Source organism: Bufo bufo, chromosome 7 (assembly GCF_905171765.1).
Source record: "Bufo bufo chromosome 7, aBufBuf1.1, whole genome shotgun sequence".
NCBI lineage: Eukaryota > Metazoa > Chordata > Amphibia > Anura > Bufonidae > Bufo > Bufo bufo.
The window spans coordinates 191229018-191254760 of record NC_053395.1 but is presented as its reverse complement, the minus strand read 5'-3'; the positions used below and the strand labels follow the sequence as shown (position 1 = coordinate 191254760).

The 25743-nt window shown below is 42.4% G+C and overlaps 1 protein-coding gene across 3 annotated transcripts in view; it reads left to right on the top strand.

Annotated features, from left to right (window-relative positions):
* XIRP2 (xin actin binding repeat containing 2) overlaps nucleotides 1-25743 on the top strand; it is a 359651-nt gene that overhangs the window by 280751 nt on the left and 53157 nt on the right. For all 3 annotated transcript variants that reach the window (XM_040440977.1, XM_040440978.1, XM_040440979.1), the window contains 2 exons: nucleotides 247-395; nucleotides 12502-12627. In XM_040440977.1, the coding sequence (XP_040296911.1) occupies nucleotides 247-395; nucleotides 12502-12627 (275 nt within the window). The remainder of the gene's footprint in view (nucleotides 1-246; nucleotides 396-12501; nucleotides 12628-25743) is intronic.

The window sequence follows — 25743 nt, the reverse complement described above, 5'->3', positions numbered from 1 at the left end:
TGGAGGACAGATTGTGTCCACTCGTTACAGGACAGTCCATTGATTGTAATGAAATTTCATGTAATACTTCATTTCTCCTGTGGAGGTGCTGTAGAATAATTAAACTGAACCAAACTGGATTCATTTTATTCCAAATTTATTTTTTCTTACTATGTTTGTAGTATTTGCCCCAGAGATCTTGTACTGTCTTATAATCAATGTTTGGACCAGATACTTACTGGTGCTTTTTAAAAAATTATTTTTCAGGTATTACAAGAGCCAAAAAAGAACCATCGGAGGACACTGAGAAGAGTGGCAATATACCACTGGACTTACCTAAATCTTTACCGTTAAAGGACAGGATGGCCATGTATCAGGATGCTGTCACTACCAAAGGGCAAACCTCTGGCAGAAATGTGAGTGTCAAAAATCTGTTTTGTGTAAATGTTCTGCAATCTGATATAATACAATATCTTATGTAGTATCATATAGCCCAAATAACAGGCATGTGTCATTCACTCCCTATGTGTTCAGCTGTGTAGTTAAATCCCCTGTTTCACCATATATTTCTCCTATTGTGTACAGCACTTGTATCTGCCAGCTGCTCATTGAAATCCTAGGTAAAATATACAGTATATATCCAGGTTTAATGAAAAGCAATAAATATGCAAATTTACATTATTCCAGTTCCAGGTCATAAAAATGTCATAGCATTCACCATCCTCACCCTTTTCAGTATTGCTAAAGGTTATAATATTTAGATCAGGTATGCTGGAGGACTGACTGTACCCATACATACAGTATAAGACTGTGCAATTTAACAGGGGTCTACGCAGAAACATTCTTAGGATACTGAGAACCTTCTATTACTAAGTCCCCTTATGGTGTACCAAACAGGTCCCAAAAATCCAGTACAGGAAATATAACATTTGGAAATCAATAAAAGAAGCTGCAACCTGACTTCCCATAGGTTTTGTTTCCGAGTGTGGAAAAGAGGGTGCAAGCTTCAGGTGGTCAGGTCATCAGGGCCAATGTCACCTCCTTCGGTAGCAATAGGAGTTAGGCCAAGTTCATGCTACAGTTATTTGTTCAGTTATTTCCATCAGTGATTGTGAGCCAAAACCAGGTGTGGGTCAAAAACACAGAACAGGTGCAAATCTTTCCATTACATCTGATCTCTGAGTAGACTTTACTACTGGTTTTGGCTCACAATCACTGATGAAAATAACTGATTAGTGTTGATCGAGCATGCTCGGCAGAACACCAGTTCGGCTCGAGCATATCGATGCTCGGCACATGGCGGTATTCGGCCGAATACCGCATGAGCTCGAGTGCAATGCTCGAGTCTCCTCCCCGCATGTTTGCTGGCTGCTACGCAGCCAATAAATGTGCAGGTAGGTACTGCCCTCATTGTAATGCCGTAGCCATGTTGGTTACTGGCATTACAGTGATTGGCTGGCCAGAACGTGTCATCGGGTGCTATATAGCACCGGATGACACGTGTTCGGCTCAGTGTTAGTCATGGAGAGCTGCACTAAATTGCTAAAACTTTATGACAGAAAATTTCAAAACCAAACCTGCAAAGAAAAAGGAAAGTAAACGATTAGAGGGTAAAAACCTAGAAAAGACCTGAGCCATTTCGTTACTAATACAGCAAAGACGTTCTGAATTGTTTGGGATCCACGACGTGACAGAATACTGCAGTGATTCTCTAAGAAGCCATGTAAATGCTCTTAAGGTGGTCAATGATACCGCAGAAACAGGAATTGCTCTGATAAAAAAGTTTAACAAATCGGTCAGGGATGAACAACAAAAACAATTCTTGTTATTGTCAGTCTGTAAAAGTGGCGTACTACTCGGACAACATCGTTCCCAGCAGCGACCTGGGAGTCCAAGATGCATCCAGACATCCTCCACATGCTGTTCCCAAACCATTTCAGTAGTGTTTCCATCAATTTATGACCTTTTCCTATGAACCAGACACCCTCCCCTCTTCAGAGCAGGAGGTGCCTGGTTTAATGCTCGGGTTCTCCCTTTGACTTCCATTGTGCTCGGGAGCATCCCGAGGTGCTCGACCCAAACACTTGAGCACTTTGGTGCTCGATCAACACTATAACTGATCAAATAACGGAAGTGAGAACTTGGCCAAAACCTCTGTGCAACTATATAGGTTGCACCCACCTCAGTACTGCACTGGATTTACTGGCATGACATGGTCACCCCATTTTTACCCAGGGGCTTCTGGTAACCTTTATCTGACCCTACACACAATTGTTCCTAAATCTTAAACGTCTGCATGAAAATACTATGTTTAAGGGTCAGATTATAACACATTCTCTACCATGGCTGCACCGAAGAAAGGTAAGTAAGCCAATATTGTTCTACCAGGATATTAGTTAAAAAAGAAAACGTGGAAAACTGTGGATAGTACTCACTGACAGGTTTAAGGTACTGGTCACAATGCATTAAATTGATGTGGCCCATATAATACATCTAGAAAAGATGCACCAAAACCGCAACCATTTTACTTGTGAATATTCACTTTAATCTTCTAGCAAAACGTTTCGCATATGATGATGAGTTACATCACATATTCAAAGATTAGTCCATAAAGTGCATTCAAAATCCCAAATGGTAACACTTAGAGACACCATGTCCGGAGGGGATTAACATGCAGCAGCGTGCTTGAAGCTATGTTTTGGGAGAACCCTCCACGTTTCTCATGTATGCACGATTGCGGCTAGGCAGACCTGAAGAAGTGGCAACCTGTAAAGGGGCTGTTCGGGTTCAGAGCTGACATATCCCCTTCTTCACCCAGGCAGGTCCTCTGAGTGGAGCATTGGAGCATTTCATGCTCCGATGCTCTGCCTTGCCTTGTACTGTATCGCGCAGGACAAGGGCTGTTTTTTTAATATTTTTACACTGCTAGGCGGGGGATTCCACCTAGCAGTGTTCCCGGTGGCTAGGGCAGTGCTAAAGCCCACCCATTAGTGCCGGTGATGTCACCGGGCTCATTGCTAGGGGGAAGCCTCCGCCTAGCAGAGACCCGATACATCACAGGATCTGCTGAAAAAGCATTTGCCCTGCACATGAAATGCTCCAATGCTTGACTCAGAGGGGCTACCTCGGTGAAGAAGGGGTTATGTCTGGGTTCAGCTCTGAACCTGGACAACCCCTTTAACTTCTTGGTCTCTATATAAGTAAATCTTCCCCTATTTCTTACTTATTTCTTACAATGCAAACCCAATATACATAGTTTCAAAAATACATTAAAACTGCAACATTCATTAAGGCATCTTAGGTTTAAACAATCTAAGGTGTGGATCCAAAATTCTTCTATTTGTAGAAGCTGCATATCAACTTGGCTATAATTTCCCCACACCTTCTCCAAAACCATCCACCTCAAGTTGGAGACATTATGTTTAGCCTCAACAAAAATATTCAGCCCCAGTAGTCTCATAGTGGCATTTTCCCTGGTTAGTCTCCTATGCTGGCTTCTTCATTAATTCAACTTTCTTCTCATACAGCCTGATTGCAGACTAATGGTCATTTAATAGCACCTTGACAGTGTGAGTTGTTTGGCCGATATATACCTTGCCACATGGGCACTTTAATAAATAAATCACATTTTTACATTCACAGTAGGGGTGAGCAAATTGAGTTGATTTCTTCCCCAACTTCATTTTAATGGTTTACAGAGACCTTTCTCAATACAGCATTAAAGTGTATGTGCTTCGCAGAGGCAAAATTTGTTAGTGAGGTACCAGCCGATGGCGACTTTGGATTCCTGTTTTAAAATGTTTTTAAAGTTACAGAATCGAAGGCTGAAGGGCTGAAGTTATTCACCGAATTCTTGTGCAACTTCAGACTTAATTGATCTTAGATCCGAAGCTCGATTTGCTCACCCCTAATTCACAGATTAAAAACCTTTAATATTGATCAAATATAGTCACTAGTGATGAGTGATGTATTAGAAATTTTTATTTGGCTGCTTCGCCGATTAGTACCCCCAAAAAAATCAGCTTTGTGACAAATTACTTTGTCATGAAGCGCATTTCTTTATAAGTAGTGGGTGTAATGACAGGGAGCGCCGATTGCGCCAATCCCCGTCATTGTACCCCTCAGATGCCGCGTTCATACATGATCACAGCACCTGATATTAAAAACAGGGTGTAAAATGAAAAATAATAATGATATTAATACTTACCTGATCCATTTGCTCGTGATGGGCCGGCCGCCCCCATCTTGCTTGAAGGTCTGGCGCAAAATCTCACGCAGCGCGATAGGACTTCATCACACCGGCCAGCGTGGTGACGTCATACGTTGCCGCGCTCAGGATTTTGGCCGAAATCTTCAAGCAAGATGGTGGCGGCCATCGGATCCATTCGCTCCTCACTAATAGTCACCTTTTATAATGCCATTACAACTTACACAAAACAGACTCGGAAATGTGCCTCTATTATGTCTTTAAATACCGTTGTCTTGTCATGCGGCTAGGTACAATGTCAGTTCTAATCAATCAATTATTTCAATGAATATTTGGTTGCAAAATGGTTTTGGTTTTGATTGATGCATCTTTTCTAGGTGTATTATACGGACTGCCTTCTTTGTGTGAGAGAGAGCCCATGCAAGACGCATAAGAGATCCCAATGGAAAAAAGTGTTCGGCCATTCTTTATGTATAATTACATCAATGTGGCGCCATCTGGTGGGAGAGAAATGTCATGTAGTGGGCTAACAAGTCTTTTTTTCTGGGATGATTTTGACATGTTGTCATCAAAAGCAGACATGAAATAATAACCCATACTAGATCCAGAGGCACCTGGACCACAATGCAAAACAGGGCCCCGACCTATCCTGTTTTGTCATCTGTCATTTTTTACTATCTCCAGCATACTTATGTGGCAGAGGAGGTTTTTGGGCTTCCACACTATCCAGAGCCCAGGAGGTACTATAACCTCTCCACCGCCTACGGCTGCACCACTGACAAGCCCAGTATACCATATGTTACTAGTTACTGGTGATAAACTTGATTTCAAAGCACTGTCAAAAAGCATACATATAAAGGGTGCACTTTAAGGCCTCTTTCACACTACCGTTTTTTTTTTTCCGTTTTGCGGGCCGTTTTTTGCGTTCCGTATACGGTCCGTATACGGAACCATTCATTTCAATGGTTCAGCAAAAAAAACGGAATGTACTCCGTATGCATTCCGTTTCCGTATTTCCGTTTTTCCGTTCCGTTGAAAGATAGAACATGTCCTATATTTGGACGCAAATCACGTTCCGTGGCTCCATTAAAGTCAATGGGTCCGCAAAAAAAACGGAACACATACGGAAATGCATCCGTATGTCTTCCGTATCCGTTCCGTTTTTTGCGGAACCATCAATTGAAAATGTTATGCCGAGCCCAATTTTCTCTATGTAATTACTGTATACTGTATATGCCATACAGAAAAACGGAACGGAAAAACGGAACCGAAACGGAAACACAACGGAAACAAAAAAAACTGAAAAACGGATCCGTGAAAAATGGAACGCAAAACACTGAAATCGACATACTGTAGTGTGAAAGAGGCCTAAGAAAGTTGCATCTGAATGTGTTGCATAGAGTTGTAAAATACGATGCGTTAAAAGAAATTTTTGTTGCAATCTCGTAACAAAGATATTTAATCATGGGGTCAAAGCATAGAATATGCTTCTACAATATTACAAGTTTCCACTACCCAAGTGTAAAATAGCAATTTTCTAATAACACTTTATAGATTTATAGATAAGGCTGCAGCTCCGCTTTTGTTACTGGATGGATGCTAATTTTTTTTTTTTTTTTTATATAAAATCTCATTTTAATTCTCTGGCTGTGCAGTTTTTCCTTCTCTTTCTGTACACTCCAAATCCATTAGGAATAGCCTAATCAACACAGAAAGAAGGTAGAGTAGCAATGACTCACTCAGTTAAACCAATTATGATTAGTAGAAGGAGCTGGATGCTGTGCCACTGGCAGCTTTATGGGCAGGAGATAATAAAATCATGTGGGGAAAAAAGAAATGAAAAGTAGCACATTTTCTCTTCTTAATGAACAGCTAAAAGGTAAAGAAATCTGATTATTATTTGTTTTATATAAAGGCAGGTAGGAGCTGACGGGCAATATTAGGACTGTCGTTTACAATGTCAACCGAATTCACACCGCAAAATGTTTTTACTTTGCACAATAAATGCACGTTATTGTACCTTTAGGATTGCCAATCAGGGTTAAAATATCATAAAAGAATCCAATATTATGTAATCTGCAGGCAAAGCTATCTCTGTCAGCTCTGCCATACACATACACACTCAGTTCAGTTGTGCACACAGGTGTTTTCAATGAAAAGAAAGGTAAAAGCTTCTGCCAGTCAGCTGTGGAGGCTTGGGAATTAAAATTCATTTGCCCCATTCTTCTCTCCTCCAACAGGTGATGACTTTTAAGCTCCCCATATACTTTAGATCATCATCTGGTTGTCACGGCTGTATGTGAGCAACAAGAGCATGCACAGAAAATAGAGCTACTGACCGAACCCAAACTAGGGAGGATAAAGGGTGACCCCTGTCAGACCCTCAAAGCTCTCCCTATGCTGCTAAGCCCATGCCCGGATCCAAATGGTGGAACGAGGCATGCCCGCGTACCTAAGACTGATGACCACTGTAACCCCTACAATCGTGGAAGGGGCACGGCCACCGGTGCCCTGCTCAGAATATGGAGGGAACCGTGGTCGCCTCGGATCCAGTCAGAAAACACACAGATACACTACAAAGTCTGCACACTTAGCTGAAGGAGCTGCAGCCGCAGTGAAGACGGATCCAAAGACAGGCTGGCAATATCCGGAGTACTTGCTGCAGCAGAACACAGGTCCAGTGAAAGGATAGCATACAAGGGAAGATACTCAAGCAAGAGCTACAACTCAAATGAGAAATATAATCCACAGCCTACAAAAGGAGGAGGGGTGATTTAAAGGCAGGGAAATCAAACGCAGGAGGAACAGCTGGGAGGAAGGAAACAGAAAGTAAAGAGCTCATCACAGGGGCGGAGAAACAGAGCAGTGAGAACTCCTCCAAGCTCTAGTAGTGACATCATCACAGGGGTGGAGAAACAGAGCTGTGAGAACGTCTCAAAGCTCTGGTAGTGACACTGGTCCCACCAATAGATGACCTTTGGATCAGGCATTCTAAAGATTGGTACATTTGCCCAAACCTTGGACCTCAAAACAAGCAGCATACGCATACAGTGCCTTGAAAAAGTATTCATATCACTTGAACTTTGCCACATTTTTCACGTTAAACCCACAAACTTAAATGTATTTTATTGGGATTTTATGTGATAGACCAACGCAAAGTAGCAAGTATGTGTGAAGTGAAAAGAAAATGATACATGGCTTTCAGAATTTTTTATAAATAAAAACCTGAAAAGTGTGGCGTGCATTAGTATCCAGGCCCCCTGTACTCTGATACTCCTAAATATAGTAGAATCCAATTGCCTTCAGAAGTTACTTAACTATTACATAGAGTTCACCTGTCTGTAAGTTATTCTCAGTATAACTACAGCTGCTCTGTAAAGGCCTCAGAGGTTTGTTAGAGAAAATTAGTGATCAAACAGCATCATGAAAACCAAGGAACACACCAGACAGGTCAGGGATAGAGTTGTGGAGAAGTGCAAAGCAGGGTTAGCTTATAAAAAATTCCAAGCTCTGAACATCTCATGGAGCACTGTTCAATCCATCATCCGAAAAAAATGGAAGGAGTATGGCACAACTGCAAACCTACCAAGACATGACCATCCACCTAAACTGACAGTCCAGACAAGGAGAGAATTAATTAGAGAAGCAGCCAAGTGGCTCGTAGTCACTCTGGAGGAGCTGCAGAGATGCACTGCTCAGGTGGGAGAGTCTACACTACTATTAGTCGTGTACTCCACAAATCTGGCCAATAACCTGAGATGAGTCCTGTCAGGGACAGGACTCATCTCAGATTAATTTGCATATGTATCAAATAGTTTTTTTTTACACAATGAAAGCACACAGAGCTATGGGGACTGGGTATTGCGGATGTGCTAGTGGCCATCTACCAACCCATGTCCTCAGCTCTATACCCAAAATCCCAGTGACAGGTTCCCTTTAAGTTTTCGGGTATAGCGTGAAAAAATATGGAAAAGTTCAATGGGTATAAATACTTTTTCAAGGCACTTTAAACCTGTTAGTGGTGGCAATGGACATCTGAGATGTGAGGGCAGCAGGGGTCTGTATGAAAGCAACAGTGATAGATTTATTAAGAGGGTTTTCCAGAACTTAGATCTTGATGACATATCCTCTGAGCCTATCCACTAGATCATCAATATTAGATTGTATGTGGGGAGGGAGTGACACCCTGCATTCTCGCCAACTAGTACCGGTACCAAAAACCATTCAGTGGACAGAGTCAGAAACAGAAGGCTCTATGTATTGTGTATCTTCAGGCACCACATGCTGCAGCTCAACTTCCATTTACTTGAATGGGAGCTGCGCTTCAGCACCCCGGCACAGCCACTACACCGTGTACGGAGCCTTCTGCTTCCAGATCCATCCACTGTATAGTTTCCAACACTGGTAGCTACCCGATACAGCTATTCAGTGGGAGTGTTGGCTGTTGGACCCCCCACCAATCTCATATTGATGACCTACCTCCTTTAGGAAATGTCATCAGTACCTAAGACCCGAAAACCCCTTTAAGTGTATCAAATACTTTTAGTTTCTTAGAAAATAAAAAACATTTTACATTGTTATAATAGATGTACTTACTATAATGAAAGCTGTTAGAAGGCAGAGGAATTATAGAGCACAAAAAAGAAAAATTGACAAATCCAGCTTTGTGTGTCTTTTTGTGTGGAGAACAATGCTTCAGTGCTTTGTGTGAAAGAAACTTCTGCTGCTAGTTCCTTAGAAAAACACCGCAATAGTGAGAAGACTGTAACCGATTGCCAACACACTAGGAGCATGTTCGTGCTGAGTGCGCGGGCACCGCTACCATGCCACATTTTATAATAAGTCCCAAGACATAAAATAATGTACAAAAGCATAGAGACACAAAAAAATGATGAGTGAAAAAAGCATCTGGTCCAGCAAGTGTCATATTATTTCCTTCTTATTTTTTATCTTCGGATAGATATATGGTTAACCCAGACATTTTTACCAGTTTAACCAGTTCAAGAATGGGCCATTTTACCCCCTTCATAATCAGACAGATACATTTTAGGTTTTTTTTGTTTTGTTTTTTAGTAGACTTTGAAAGCCGTAGCTTCATTATTAAGTTTGGTTATTTAAATACGTTTTGTGTGTTTTCAGTGATAAATGGGCCTTTAAGTTTATGCCATTTTCATTTCAGTATATATGGTTTTAAGTTTTTATATCCTGGTTAAAAAAAAATTATATATATATGTGTTTTTTTAAAATTGTGTCCCCCATAAGGTCATGCAAGAGCTTTGGAAATCTTTTAATATTGTACTTTTTTATTTAAATTGCTGATTTCTGCTGTAACTGTTGTTGACGTATTATCCCCAATAAAAGGAGGAATACAGCGTCATAACATGCACTGCAGAGCTGATCTGGGTCTGCTAAAGCCCAGCAACTTTTGCATTTACCTGGCACCCATTGCTTATTACGCACAGTTTGTATGTAGTGAGTCACAGGGGTGTGAGTGACCATGTGGAGTAGTAGTACACATGCTTCTGATACTCTCTGGGCCGCATAGTGATGAGCAAAGCATGCACCTTTTACTTCTTTTGGGGTACTCCTTGTTTCTTGGGGCTCTCCTGCCTGATGGCATTTTGGGGTGCCAATGGGGGTTGGTGGTTGCTGTGAGGTGCAAGGCGGCGTTCCCTGAGACTTGAGTCAATGATGAAGCCAGGTTTGATGCAACAAGTTCACTGTACTTTACTGCAGCAGGTAGTGGATGAGTTACATAGGCACTGTACACATCCAATGCAATCTCCACAGTTGGCTTATGCAATTCCCAAGGATGTTTATAGAAGACTGGTTTCTATCCCTTTTTAGTTGAACGGTTCAAACTTTTCTTTTCTAGCCTGAAAGGTGCACTGTCTCTGTTTCTAGGTATTTGTATATACTCCAGTATCTTCAACAGAATACAGTCTATGGACAGTGGATCCTGTCTGTCTTTTTTATATAATAGGAAGCCTGAAGCTTATAACTCCCACTAGTGTCGCACTGGGTTGCCTAGGGCCTACCAGTCAAATTAATTCTGAGGCCCAATGTTCAGCTACCTGTACATTCAAATATTACCTGCTTACGCAGGTCACTACGGAAAGAGGTCTGGCATACCTCTGTACCTAGAAATCATCTCAGCCAACCGATGTTCTATAATAATAAATTGGGGAGTCTGTTAACCTACCCAATTTTTTCTACGAACATAGGCTGGTTGAGGTACTGGATGCTAGCCATCTACACGTAGGTCGTTCAGTCTACTGTGTCATGTGCTACATGTGCAGGAGGTGTGGAACAAGGGGACCATCTTGCTCAGGGGCCCTTCAGGGGATTCTCCTGTTCCACTGTGGGCAAGTCCAAACCTGACTCCCAATATATGCAGAGAAGTCTGTAGCCCCAATATATGTGCATCACCTTTCTCTGACAAAGTGTTATACAATCCTCTTTGATGGTCGCTACTCTCTATACATTTTGTAAGACCTCTTTCCTTGAAGGGCTGGCACATACAGTATATTGTCACTTTTGGTATTATAATCCACATGGGAAAAACGCACAGCCTATGGGAGAAGTTATACATGAAATGCAGTGACATAAACACTTTAACCACGTGCAGTGTGGACAATGCATACAAAGCAATGTGGAAGGCAGGGAGGGTAAAAAAAAAATGTCTGCTTTCTCTGTGGGGAACCTGGCTGTCACTGACAACTGTCACCATTCTCCTGCAGCTGTATGATCTCCGTACAACTGCAAATTCTGCAAGGCTGCTCACAAACATTTCACACCATAAATGCAGACCACCCAAAATGTAATGAGATTAAAAAAATAAATAATTGTCCTCAAGGTCAAAATTAACCCAGTAATCAAAGGCTTAATCAAAGCTGTTACAGTGCTTACATTTTACAGTACATAAAAAAGACAAATTGTGTGAAAGTAGATACTGTAATTCGTACACACTTGTCTGTCTGTTTTATATCTATCAGTGATGAGCTAATTGAAGTCAGCAAAGCTGAATTAGCTGGTGCTTCGTGGTAGCGAAGTGATTTAAACAGAAATAGTGTAAAAAACAAAAAACAAAAATAATACCTGATCCATTTGCTCGCAAAGTGCTGGCCGCCGCCATCTTGCTTGAAGATCTTGGTCGAAATCCCATGCGTCTCAGCCGGTGTGATAACGTCATTTCGGGCCACGTGAGATTTCACTCCAGACCTTCAAGGAAAATGGCGGCGGCCGGCCCGTTGCGAGCAAATGAATCAGGTAAGTATTATTATTTTTTTATTTTTTTTATTATTTTACACTCTCTTAGTTATAGCAGATGCCTCAATCATTTATGAACGCGGCATCTGAGGGGTACAGTAACAGGGAGCTGCGCAATCACAGTTCCCTGTCATTGCACCCACTACTTAAAAAGAAATGCGCTTCATGACAAAGTAATTCATCAAGAAGCTGATATTTTTGTTAAATTCAGCGAAGCAGCCAAGTCAAATTTTTTATTACTCATCATCACTATCTATGATCTCATTACTATCTATCCTCATATCTATCTATTTATCTATCTATCTAATATTTATCTATCTATAATCATATCTATCTATCTCTCTAGTTATCAATCTATAATCTATCAACATATCTATATTTGATATTAACCATAGAATATCAATATCTATCTCAAAATATTCTATAAGAAATCAGTGACCACAAGCATATTATTCCAGAAAAATAAATCCATTAATCTGTTTTACTCCTTTTTCCACTGCGAAGAAATTGTGAGGCAGTAAGCATTTTATTCATCACCTCCCACTCTGCTTTATGAACACACTCCCTTCTCTGAGAGGCAAACTAAATTGGATCAAAATGCTATGAAAAAATGTAGATGGCTTGTCAGCATGACACGGTGATAGGTGATGCATAGGAGCTGTCAGCAGTAATATGTGTAAGCTGCCATTCCCACCGTCTATTTCTTCCTGCCCGACAGGTTGTCTTCTCCACAAGTAATCACATGGCCACACCATTAGCCTGGCACAGAAATATGTAAAAATGTTTTATGTTGATTAGCGATTGCTGACTTCATGTTCTTTTTATAAAACATTGCGGCAAAGGCAGACTCGTTTAGACCTCTGAGAATGACTCCATACATCTTGCGGGCATTTTCGATATAACTCCTATTTATTTCCCAATAAAATGTACTGGATGCCGGTTATTAGATTTTAGATCCTATATGCAGATCTCCAAGATAGTTTCCCTGTTTTTAGATGAAGTAAATATAAGAAAGTGTTACAGTGAAAATATCCTTAATTTTCTAGGTGCTGGAGGAGTCGGAAGCTTGCGTGATGTCTGGCGGACTGGCTAGCATGAAGAAGCACTTTGAAAAGTCAGACAATGTGTCGACGCACAGTACTGTGTCCCAGTATCAGCAAAAATCTGTGAAGGTGAGACATCTCTTAAATTAGAAATGAACAAATTGATTCTATTGATTGGGAATTCAATGCAATTTTTTCCAAAAATTCCGTTTGGGTAAGGTAGAGAATCAGAGAGAGAGAGAAGGCCAGCCAATGCGGAAAGTTTCCCTGGGAAAGATATCTGCAAATCAGTCATTCTTTCAAATGGAAAGAAAAACCTGAGTGTCTCATGCCATCTGGTGTAACATAGCTATATAAAGTCAATGCTTAGCTTTTTAAACAGGCCTTAAAGCATAACTTTGATAATAGCAAAGTCATCATCTCATCTGCATAGAGCTCATTCCAGGTAATTAGCCTTTATCTGGGGAGAGCAGAATAAATACGTTTAGCTAACTCAGAGGCCTTTATTGGGGTATGGGAGGTACTCTTCTCATTATGGAGAGTGTCTAATATGCTTGAGAAGTATTGCATTCCAGATAACACTCTTCTGGGTTTTTGGGAAAATATATGCAAATGAGCATATCCTATATCTTGTGGTATCAGAGAGGCTTAAGCTTTCTTTTCCTTCTGGAAGTAAAGCTAATTCATATATCTTTTCATGAAAACCAAATATATGCAAATTAGTTTTCCTTTCAAAAGGCAAAAAAAGCTAAGCCTCTCTGATACCACCAGATGAAAGATATGCTCATTTTATATATGTATATTTTCCCCAGAAATCGAAAGGAGCATTGCCTAGCATACAATACTCCTGGAATGAAATGCATTTGAAGACATTTGCTTATCCTTATCACCGTGATGTAATTGCATGATGAAAGTGATGTCACTATATGGTCACAGTGATGTAATGCTCACCGCGTGGTAACTGCATGGTGACATTTATGTGATCGCACACGCACAGTGCAGACATAAGCAAAGCAATTCTAAATTCAACCTGAACTTTTCAAAACAATTCAGATTAGTTAAAATCTGAATTTTTCTGGGATTCAGTAATGTGTTTTTACAAAGAGAGAGAAGGTGAGACAATGTGCAACATTTCTCTCGGAAAGAGACATGCAAATCAGTTTTTCTTCCAAATGGAAGCAATGAAAAGAGCACCATATGAATTGATAAGTGGTTTCCCCATTTTAATCAGTAGAGAAGCTCTAAATTTGTTTTGGAGCTTTTTTTTGTGTGCATAATTTGAGCCAAAATATGCCCTGAAAATCCTTTGTGTGAACATACCCTTATCTTGCACTGCTGGAGTTTAAGGCTAACACCTACATGAAGTTTGAAACTCTACCCATATTTGTGTGCATTTCCACTTAGTTTTCCTCTTCTACTCTAAGAACACATTGATTAGATAATTAGTTTGGCTTTCTATAAAGTTGGCCCTAGTAGGTGTAAAAATATGAATTGACAAGTTAGGTTGTGAGCCTCATTGGGGACATAGACTGATATACAGGATGACAATTCCTGTATCCTCTTACAAAATAGTGATAAATAAATGTCACCTCTTTAGTGTGAAATAAATGTGGAAATAATGAAATGTATCTTTCTGTGCAATCCATATATTGTACATATCATTATTAATTAACACACCAGAGAAAAGTTTTTTTTTTATTCTTTAAGGGGGGTTTCCAGGATTTTTATATTGATGGGCTATCCTCAGGATAGGCTATCAATATCAGATCTGCGAGGATGCAACACCCTGCAACCCTGACGATCAGCCGTTCATAAGTAGTGCAGTGAACTGGTGGTTCACTGTTGAAGCATCAAATGGTTCACTGCTTAATGTAATCGGAAGTGGTTCTCTGTTAAAAGAGTTAATGTATGTTAACTATTCACTTGCAGTGGTACAGATGGTTAATGTACATGTATTATGCACAATGTATTCTGAAAGGCTGACTTATAAGGGAAGAAACTGGCAGTTCCTGGCAAGCAAGCCAAGAAGGTTGACATGTTAATTGGGTGCTCCAGGCAAGTAGGCCAGAAAAGAAGCCAAAGCAGGATCTCTCCAGGGAAACACCATCCCTGATGTAAAAGCTGCCAAAAAAGCAACTGTGTACAAGTGCTAGATTCTGAGGGAGAGCAGAATAGCATACTACAGATGGTTAAGGATCATTATAAAGTGCAATCATAAAGACAGAAAAGGTCATGCACACTTAACGGCTTTAGACTTTACTGCATGTGGTTAGGGTTGTATTGTATCTGGTGCCTGATACATTACCAAGATGGACTGGGAAACCAATCTATGACTGCATCTCGCATTTGGGCACGGCAGATATATTGAGAAGGGATTTGCATGCCTTTGGGTCAATAGGGAAGATTGCATGATATATCTAGAGAGAGACTTAGAGGGCACCACCCTACTGCCTACCCCCAATACGCAGCCTTTGGGAGAAACCTGCCCTGTGAGTAGAGCCTGCCAATTGTGTTTGTACTGTGCCATCCATTATCAATTCAGTAAAGAAGAGGCTCTTTTCTACTACAATTAAGCCTGCCTGATCATTGTTCTCTATATCCAACCAGGTCCCCTGTTTTCAGCCTTGCACCCTGCTACCCACACATCTAACATCTAGAGCAGGTCATCCACTATAAGACAGGAGACCCTAAAGTCCAGGGTGTGCCCCAAGGGGAAAAAGGGGTTGCGCTTCTCCATCCACTGAATGCATGTCCTAGGGAGCGCTGGAGCAGGATCAGCCACCCTAATTGCCGCCATCACTCTCATCCTCATCTCCAGCCCCACCCCCTACCCCTGGCTGTCTCGCTGAAGTAGCTTTGAAGCCAGAATTACACGGTGCCATCCATCGTGTAATGGATAAAGCTGATTACTGCAGTTCTGCCCCGTTCAAGTCAATGGGAACATCCGATGCACAATGAATACAGAACTGTGTAGTTCTGATGCTTATCTATGGCACTGGAGCTACTCCCAAATAGATAATCATCAGGGGCTTTGGGTGTCGAACCCTCGTCGAGCTGATATTGCTGGGGCTCAACTGTATGTGGCCACTGGCTACAGTTTACACTTTTTTTTTTTTAAAGAATAGACATGGACATGTCAGTTTTTTTTTATTATGATGCGGATTCCCATGAAAATTACCATTTCCATGCAACGCTTACATTAGTTACTATTTGTTATATATTTTGTCCTGGAAATGCACCAAAATATTCCACGTCAGTATAGCATACCAAGAGTCTGTTCACATGTTCAGAATTTGACGGGTATGTTGCACGGATTCTGCACAGGATTTGATAAAGTTTCTTGCAAGGATCCTCTAACAAAATCCTCTTCAAATACGCTAAGGTATTTCATATTCCATTTACAGTGGCAGTGTATAAAAATCCATGCAGATTTTTAAGTGGTAGAAAAAAAATCTGAATGATCATTTTCATCCTTCCTGCGTATTCTTTATGGAAAAGCCATGAGCGAATTCTTGTGTGCATCCACTGGCATAGCTGCTGCACATCTACGGCAAAAATCCTAGCATCATCCTCGTATTTTTGCCACAGATACTTGTACCAAATGGTCCATGTGAACATATTCTTAAAAAGTGACTTTTTTCAATTACCCAAAAATACATACCTTTTCAAATCTGGAGTCATTGCTTCAGTGGAGACCTGAGATGACCAGAGCATAGGAGAGGCCATTTCTTTTACTCATAGACTGTGCCTGGCCAGACTCATTTTCTCAGGCCTGGACAACCCCTGTAAGGTAAATTTACTACCATTTTTAACATTTTAGAGTTTTTATTTTGTAGAGGTTGAAATGGGGCTGGACTGAAATACCATACACAGCCCATACATGAGAGTAGCACTCCTTCTGGTCAAAATGCAGATCTTAGCGCCATTAATCAAGTATTTCACTGTTCATAAAACTCTTTACAATTATCTAGGAAGCTGAGGTATAGGGGACTGTTTGCTGAGTTCCTCATTCTGAAGAGTGGGTTTAGTATTTATTTTTGCTTCCCTGTGACATGGAGGAATAAGCATGGTCACAAGCAATCTTTCACAAACAGTAATAAAGGGTAGGCAGGGAAAGCAAGTCAAGGTATAGGATTCTTGAAGCCACAGGCGTATCTAGATTACACTCGGTCACGAGGGGAATAGAGACAAAAAGGAGGGATAGGGGGGCGCACAATAGGATAGTACGTCCAAAACAAGTATGGATTGCTTGGAGGACAAAGGTGCTCACCTTTTAGGGTTGTGCTAGAGATAGGCACAACACTATTGTAGACTTGTAAAGTAGTAGACCCTTTAATCCAGGAATGCAGCCGCAGAAGGAGTTTCTTTGGGATCGGATGCCCAATTCCCCAAAGGATACTTGTAGGAGAGGAAGTTCTGGTCAGGCGCAAAAACACTGGTATAGCAGGTCTTTAGAGATGAAATCTTCTTTATTTCATAGATACCATATATACATAAAACAACGCGTTTCGGGGCTCAAAGTGTCCCTTTCATCAGGTTATTAGGTAATAACCTGATGAAGGGGACACTTTGAGCCCCGAAACACGTTTATTTATGTACATATGGTATGTATGAAATAAAGAAGATTTCATCTCTAAAGACCTGCTATTTCAGTGTTTTTGTGCCTGACCAGAACTTCCTCTCCTACAAGGTGGAGGATGCGTCATTTTGCGAACCACTTTGGTGATGATTATTATTGGCAGGTTGTCTATATCAGATCACTAGCCACATGGCGAGTCAAACTGCTGTACTGTGTGAGGAACCTGTGAATAAGGTCCTATGTTTGAGCTTCCAGGACTCCTGTAGGTATGGCCATCACCACTACTCAGAAAGAGTAGACTAATACAACTTCTTCGAGTACCCAACAGTAAAGTATCTGAGTGTCCAAAATCTTATTGATGGAACAGTAAGCAGTCTTCTCCAGTGATAGCCCCTGGTGGATTGGGGATTTGATCTCACATGAGGCATCAGGGGACACCTGGGTATTTTTTGTTCATTCTGCCTATGCTACGAAGTCAATGGAGTTAGTTACGGTAGGTTAATTTGCCCAAACCGCTGCAGTAATATAATTTTTTCGCCAAAATGTTTTTGAAACACTTTGCACACGCAATGTTTATTTTTCCTGCTTCACTCGAAAGAAGGAACAAGCCACGTCTTGAGCATACATCAAATCTGTTAGATAAAAAAAATACAACCAGGAGCACATGATCCACATGGTCATGTTTTTTACATTGAAGTCAGTGGGAAGTTGTTAAAGAAATTTCCAATGCCGATTTCGGAAACAGTGTTAGATTTTGTCCACGTGAACCTAGACTCAAGGCTATGATGGGCAATGGCTGCTTTCATATATCATATTACAGTTATAAAAACTCATGGGATCATTTATTTAGACCGGCGTTTTAGACGCCGGCTTCAATACCCTTGCGCTGGCGCTTCATGTGCGTAAGTTATGTAGAAGCGCTGGCCTCTAGATAACATAGACGCATCCAACACCGGCGCATAACAGCCTTAAATCTATGCCAGCAAGGGGGCCTAGGTTATTTTCCACGCCAAAAACTGGCATAGAAAATGAAAAATGAGATGGGCCCGCCCATTCCATACCAGCCTTTTTTTAGAACTGGCATATGTGGCGTAGAAGGGGAAGAAGTCACAGACTCGGGCGCAAATATATGCCAAAAAGTTGCGTATATCTCTTTATAAATGACCCCCTCAGTTTCTATATAAATGTTTGATCCTGAAGTATCTTTGAAAAGTAGTCTCTCCTTATTAGGCCTCATGCACACAGACATTTTTTTTTGCAGTCCGCAAAACGGATTTCCGTTGTTCCATGATCCGTGACTGTTTTTTCGTCCGTGGGTCCAAAAAGTCATTTTGGTGTCCGCCTGGCCGTGCGGAGCCAAACGGATCCGTCCTGACTTACAATGCAAGTCAATGGGGACGGATCCGTTTGACGTTGACACAATATGGTGCAATTGCAAACGGAACCGTCCCCCATTGACTTTCAATGTAAAGTCAGGAGTCCCTATTATACCATCGGATCTGAGTTTTCTCCAATCCGATGGTAAATTTTAACTTGAAGCGTCCCCATCACCATGTGAACGCCTCTGTTAGAATATACCATCGGATTTGAGTTAGATCGTGAAAATCATATCCGACAGTATATTCTAACACAGAGGCGTTCCCATAGTGATGGGGACGCTTCAAGTTAGAATATCCTACGAACTGTGTACATGACTGCCCCCTGATGCCTGGCAGCACCTGATCTCTTACAGGGGGCTGTGATCCGCACAATTAACCCCTCAGGTGCCGGACCTGAGGGGTTAATTGTGCATATCATAGCCCCCTGTAAGAGTTCAGGTGCTGCCAGGCAGGAGGGGGCACACCCCCATCCCTCCCCAGTTTTAAATTCATTGGTGGCCAGTGGGCCCCCCCTCCCTCCCCTGTATTACTGTCCATTCATTGGTGGCCAGTGGGCCCCCCCTCTCTCCCCTGTATTACTGTCCATTCATTGGTGGCCAGTGGGCCCCCCCTCCCTCCCCTGTATTACTGTCCATTCATTGGTGGCCAGTGGGCCCCCCCTCCCTCCCTGTATTACTGTCCATTCATTGGTGGCCAGTGGGCCCCCCCTCCCTCCCCTAATTAAAATCACCCCCCCATCATTGGTGGCCAGTGCGGCCTCACCTCTTCCCCCCCATCTAATTAAACCCCCCCCCCCCTTCATTAGTGGCAGCGGAGAGTTCCGATCGGAGTCCCAGTTTAATCGCTGGGACTCCGATCGGTAACCATGGCAACCAGGACGCTACTGCAGTCCTGGTTGCCATGGTTACTTAGCAATTTTTAGAAGCATTATACTTACCTGCGAGCTGCGATGTCTGTGACCGGCCGGGCGCTCCTCCTACTGGTAAGTGACAGGTCTGTGCGGCGCATTGCTTATAGCACAGACCTGTCACTTACCAGTAGGAGGAGCGCCCGGCCGGTCACAGACATCGCAGCTTGCAGGTAAGTATAATGCTTCTAAAAATTGCTAAGTAACCATGACAACCAGGACTGCAGTAGCGTCCTGATTGCCATGGTTACCGATCGGAGCCCCAGCGATTAAACTGGGACTCCGATCGGAACTCTCCGCTGCCACCAATGATGGGGGAACGTGATTTTAACTAGGGGGGAAGAAGAGAGGTGAGGCCGCACTGGCCATTAATGATGGGGGATTCGGAACGTGATTTTAACTAGGGGGGACAGGTGAGGCCGCACTGGCCACCAATGATGGGGGATTCGGAACGTGATTTTAAATACGGGGGGGAGAGGTGAGGCCGCACTGGCCACCAATGATGGGGGATTCGGAACGTGATTTTAACTAGGGGGGGGGGGGAGAGGTAAGGCCGCACTGGCCACCAATGATGGGGGATTCGGAACGTGATTTTAACTAGGGGGGGGAAGAGGTGAGGCCGCACTGGCCACCAATGATGGGGATTCGGAATGTGATTTTAACTGGGGGGAGGAGGTGAGGCCGCACTGGCCACCAATGATGGGGGATTCGGAACGTGATTTTAACTGGGGAGGGGTGAAAGGGGAGGCCGCACTGGCCACCAACGAATATAGATACTGATCTCTTACAGGGGGCTATGATACGCACAATTAACCCTTTAGATGCGGCACCTGAGGGGTTAATTGTGCGGATCACAGCCCCCTGTAAAAGATCGGGTGCTGCCAGGCAGCAGGGGGCAGTCATGTACACAGTTCTCAGTATATTCTAACTTGAAGCGTCCCCATCACTATGGGAACGCCTCTGTGTTAGAATATACTGTCGGATATGCGATCCGTCTGTGTGAAAGTTGCCAACGGCAACGGATCACGGACGCGGATGCCAATCTTGTGTGCATCCGTGTTTTTTCACGGACCCATTGACTTGAATGGGTCCGTGAACCATTGTCCGTCAAAAAAATAGGACAGGTCCAATTTTTTGACGGACAGGAAACACGGATCACGGCCGCGGATGAACTACGGTGCATTTTCCGTGTTTTCAACGGACCCATTGAAAGTCAATGGGTGCGCAGAAAATCACGGAAAACGGAACAACGGCCACGGATGCACACAACGGTCGTGTGCATGAGGCCTAACGGACAGCATTTCATCAGAATTCTTCTGCACTTGCCATTGCAGCAGCCATAGACACATTATTCACCAAGCAAATGTTGTTTCACATCAGAAGAGTTTTCTTGACTATATTGCTTCATTATCATACATCTCTGTAAATGGCTGCAGGAGATAAAGACGGTGGAATGTGTGAACAGTCTTATAATAAAGCTCATCAGGCGACGTATAGAAGCCACATAATGAAAAATGAGAATTGTGCGTTAAGGAGATGCATTTATGATAATACTGAAGATCTGACGGCTGTATCATAAAGTACTCGAAGTCTGTAATGATGAATAAAGATTCCGATTATAAAAAGATTATATTTAATGTCAAAGACGGGTCAGTTATATTCTACAGTTAACCCCTTAGTGACCACACACATTTTTTAAAAATTACATTCCATGAGCTATAACTTTTTTGTTTTTTCATCAATGTACTTGTATGAGGTCTTATTTGTTTGCAGGATAAGTTCTAGTTTTTAATGCACCATTTTGGGAACATGTAATCATTGATTAAAGCCAGCTGTTTAGCTAAAACCCTCTTTGTTCACGTCAGTAAAAAAGAGTATTAGTGGTCACTAAAGCATTAAAGAATCCGACATATCGTAATGTTAAGGGGGTTGGCCACTTTCTGGCTACTTGTAACCAATGTGTAAGATGACTATACGGCACTTACTAATATAGCCTTTGTTGATATTCTACGCCATTTGCTATATTTCATAAGCCGTGTCCTTTTGTTAGGGAAACATTCTATGCTGTCTACACAGACGTCTTGTCCATAAGATGGCCGCTGATAGAGGGTCATGTGACCACTAGAGATGAGCGCAGTTCTCAAAAACTCGATTCGACTGCTTTGCTGAATTTTACAAAAAATTTGCATTCTGATGAAGTGCATTTCTTTGTAAGTTCCCGGCGCAATGATGGGGAACGGCGATTGCACCGGCCCCGTCATTGAACCCCTCAGATGCCGCGTTCATTGCTGATCGTGGCATCTGAGATAGATCCATATTAAAGAAAACTATTTAAAAAATGTAAATACTTACCTCATCCATTTGATTGCGAAGAGGCCACAGCAGTCATCTGGCTTAGGCCCCTTTCACACGGGCGAGTATTCCGCGCGGATGCGATGCGTGAGGTGAACGCATTGCACCCGCACTGAATACCGACCCATTCATTTCTATGGGGCTGTTCACATGAGCGGTGATTTTCACGCATCACTTATGCGTTGTGTGAAAATCGCAGCATGCTCTATATTCTGCGTTTTTCACGCAACGCAAGGCCCCATAGAAGTGAATGGGGTTGCGTGAAAATCGCAAGCATCCGCAAGCAAGTGCGGATGCGGTGCGATTTTCACGCATGGTTGCTAGGAGACAGTCTATTCACTGTATTATTTTCCCTTATAACATGGTTATAAGGGAAAATAATAGCATTCTGAATACAGAATGCTTAGTAGGTGATCTATTGAGGGTAAAAAAAAAAAAAAAAATTTACTCACCTTCTCCTCTTGTTCGCGTAGTTCCTGGAATCTTCTTTACTTCTCAAAAGATGAACTATCGGATAGGACCTGTGGTGACGTCAGATCACATGCTCCAATCACATGGTCCATCACCACGGTGATGTACCATGTGATTGGAGCATGTGATCTGACGTCACCAAAGGTCCTTTAGCCCACAGCTCATCATTAAAGAAGTAAAGAAGAGACCGGCAACTACGCGAACAAGAGGAGAAGGTGAGTTAATTTTTATTTTATTTTTTTAACCCTCAGTTGATCACCTACTAAGCATTCTGTATTCAGAATGCTATTATTTTCCCTTATAACCATGTTATAAGGGAAAATAATCAAATCTACACAACACCTAATCCAAGCCCGAACTTCTGTGAAGAAGTTCGGGTTTGGGTACCAAACATGCGTGATTTTTCTCACGCGAGTGCAAAACGCATTACAATGTTTTGCACTCGCGCGGAAAAATCGCGGGTGTTCCCGCAACGCACCCGCACATTTTCCCGCAACGCCCGTGTGAAAGAGGCCTTAAGGATCCAGAGTGAAATGTCGCGCAGCTCATGGTTACGTCATCACGTCAGCCGGCGCTATCAAAGAGGAAAATGTAACGTACATTCAATTATTGCATGCATATTGTAATAATGCTTCACTTAAAATGCCTTATCTATTTCATAGGACACTTTTCCTGAGAAACCTGCTCTAATCGTCCACGACCAACTGGGCACCGATTGAAATCCTATTGGTTTCCACTTTAGACCTTTGACTACATAAACCTCTATCTGATTTGGTCAACCCTTCTAAAATGTAATTCGTAGAGGCGATATTGATAATGATCTCCTGTCTATTAGTCCTTATGGCCTCTAGAACAGGGAACAGATCTCGTCTAATCATCCTGGGATTGCCATTCATTAAGTGGTTCTTGAATACACAGGAATGGCAGCTACGCTAGATAATGGAGATCATATTTTAATCGGAATAGTTTTCTGTGTCAGGTTTTAATGGGCTGACTGAAAGGCAAGGTCTTGGTGCGCAGTTAGAAAATAATTATGCGAGAGCACCCTGTCGATTACACTCATAGAAAGTGTGTCCTATATAAAAAAAATAAAGAAAAATCTCATTATTGATTCAACATGTCTGACTGTAAATCCAGCCGCCATGTCAGTCAATGAAGTGACATTGGCCTGTTACATTATGGCAGTTTCTGTCATTATAAAACTGTACATTTTTTTCAAATACTAGAAATATATTTTTTTTTAATATGATTGAATTCTCCACCAGTCCTTACTCAAATTTGCAGCAAATTGCAAAGCTGCAAACTACTTTCACTGGGGCTCAAATAATGGAACTAGCGACATCTTGCAGTAATAGAGGACGCATTGTGGTTGTCAGATGAGAGGTCTCCTTTCTTCTAAAAAACTGTGCCTGTGGAGCTGAGATGCAATACCAGACATAACCCAAAGACACGTGTGGCGCTGTTCATGGAAAAACAACTATGGGAGAGATTTATCATACTGGTTTAATGTAGAACTGTCTCAGTTGCCCATAGCAACCAATCATATTCCACCTTTCATTGTTGAAAGCTCCTTTTTAAAATGAAAGGTGGAATCTGATTGGTTGCTATGGGCAACTAAGCCAGTTTTAGTTTACACCAGTTTGATAAATCTCCCCCTGTTTTTGCTAACCCATACCATCTTCTTTAGTACAATCATGAGTCTTAGGCCTAATTCACACGAACGTGTGTGACCCGTGCCCGTGCTGCAGCCCGCAAATTGCGGCCCGCTATGCACGATCGCCGGCCGTAGGTCAGCCGCATCGGATCGCGGACCCATTCACTTTATTGGGTCCGCGATCCGCCCGTTCCGCAAAAAGATAGGACATGTTCTATCTTTTTGCGGAACGGAAGTACGGGGGACGCAACCCCGTGGAAGCACTCCGTAGTGCTTCCGAGGGGTCCCGTCCCGTGCGGCCGTTCCGCAATTCCGGATTTGCAGACCCATTGAAGTGAATTGGTTTGCATCCGTGATGCGGAATGCACATGGAACTGTGGCCGTGTATTGCGGCCCGCAATACGGCCACGGATCACACACATTCGTGTGAACTAGGCCTTAGGCCTCATGCACACAACCGTATGTGTCTTGTGGTCAGCAAACCGTGGGTCGGCAGATCACAGATACCAGCCGTGCGTATGCTGCCATTTTTTTCCCCACCTCCTGTGGAAATGTCTTAGTTCTGTCCTCAAATGGAAAAGAATAGGACATGCTATTTCATTTTTTGCAGGGCTGTGGAACGAACATATGGATGATGGCAGCACATGGTGTGCTGTCCACATGTCTTGCGGCCCCATTGAAAGGAATACGGATTGGATGAGGACCAAAAATACGGTTGTGTACATGGGATCCTAAAGGGAGTCTGGAACCAGAAAATTCCCTGTTGAACTAGACATTATGGAGGAGATTTATCAAACTGGTGTAATGTAGAACTGGCTTAGTTGTCCATAGCAACCAATCAGATTTCACCTTTAATAAAAAAATAAAAGAGCTCTGAAAAATAAAAGAAGGAATGTGATTGGTTGCTGTGGGCAACTAAGCCAGTTCTACTTTACACCAGTATGTCTTGCAGGTCTAGCTCAGCTGAATGGAATGATGTCTGTCATTTAGCGATCTGTTGACTTCTTCTGCAGAAAAAGTACTTCTCCACCATATGCAAATTAGAAGTTAAAGGGAACCTGTCACCGGGATTTTGGGTATAGAGCTGAGGACATGGGTTGCTAGATGGCCGCTAGCACATCCGCAATACCCAGTCCCCATAGCTCTGTGTGCTTCTATTGTGTAAAAAAAAACGATTTGATCCATATGCAAATTAACCTGAGATGAGTCAGAGCTTGAAAATATGACTCTTCTCTGGTCACACAAGTAAGATATGACTCTTTTATGCTAATTTGCATATGTATCACATTGTTATTTTTTTACACAATAAAAGCACACAGAGCTATGGGGACTGGGTATTGCGGATGTGCTAGTGGCCATCTAGCAACCCATGTCCTCAGCTCTATACACAAAATCCCAGTGACAGGTTCCATTTAATGGGGTTGTCTCACTTCAGCAAGTGGTATATAACGTTAATACAAGCCACTTACTAATGTATTATTAATGTCCATATTGCCTCCTTTGCTGGCTGGATTCATTTTTCCATCGCATTGTACATGGCTCATTTCCATGGTTATGACCACCCTGCAATCTTTCAGCGGTGGCCGTGCTCGCACACTGTAGGAAAAAGTACTGGCCTGTCTGGTGGCCGGGACCATGTTAGCTCACATAGGCCGGCACTTTTTCCTATAGTGTGCAAGCATGACCACCTCTGCTGGATGGCAGGGTGGTCGTAACCATGGAAACGAGCAGTGTATAACTTGTTGGAAAAATGAAGCCAGCCAGCAAAGGAAGCAATATGGATAATCACCATACATTAGTAAGTGCCTTGTATTAACTTTCTCTACAAAATAAATGCCACTTGCTGAAGTGAGACCACCCCTTTAAGACTCTTAGGCTGGGTTCACACCAGAGCGTTCTGAAA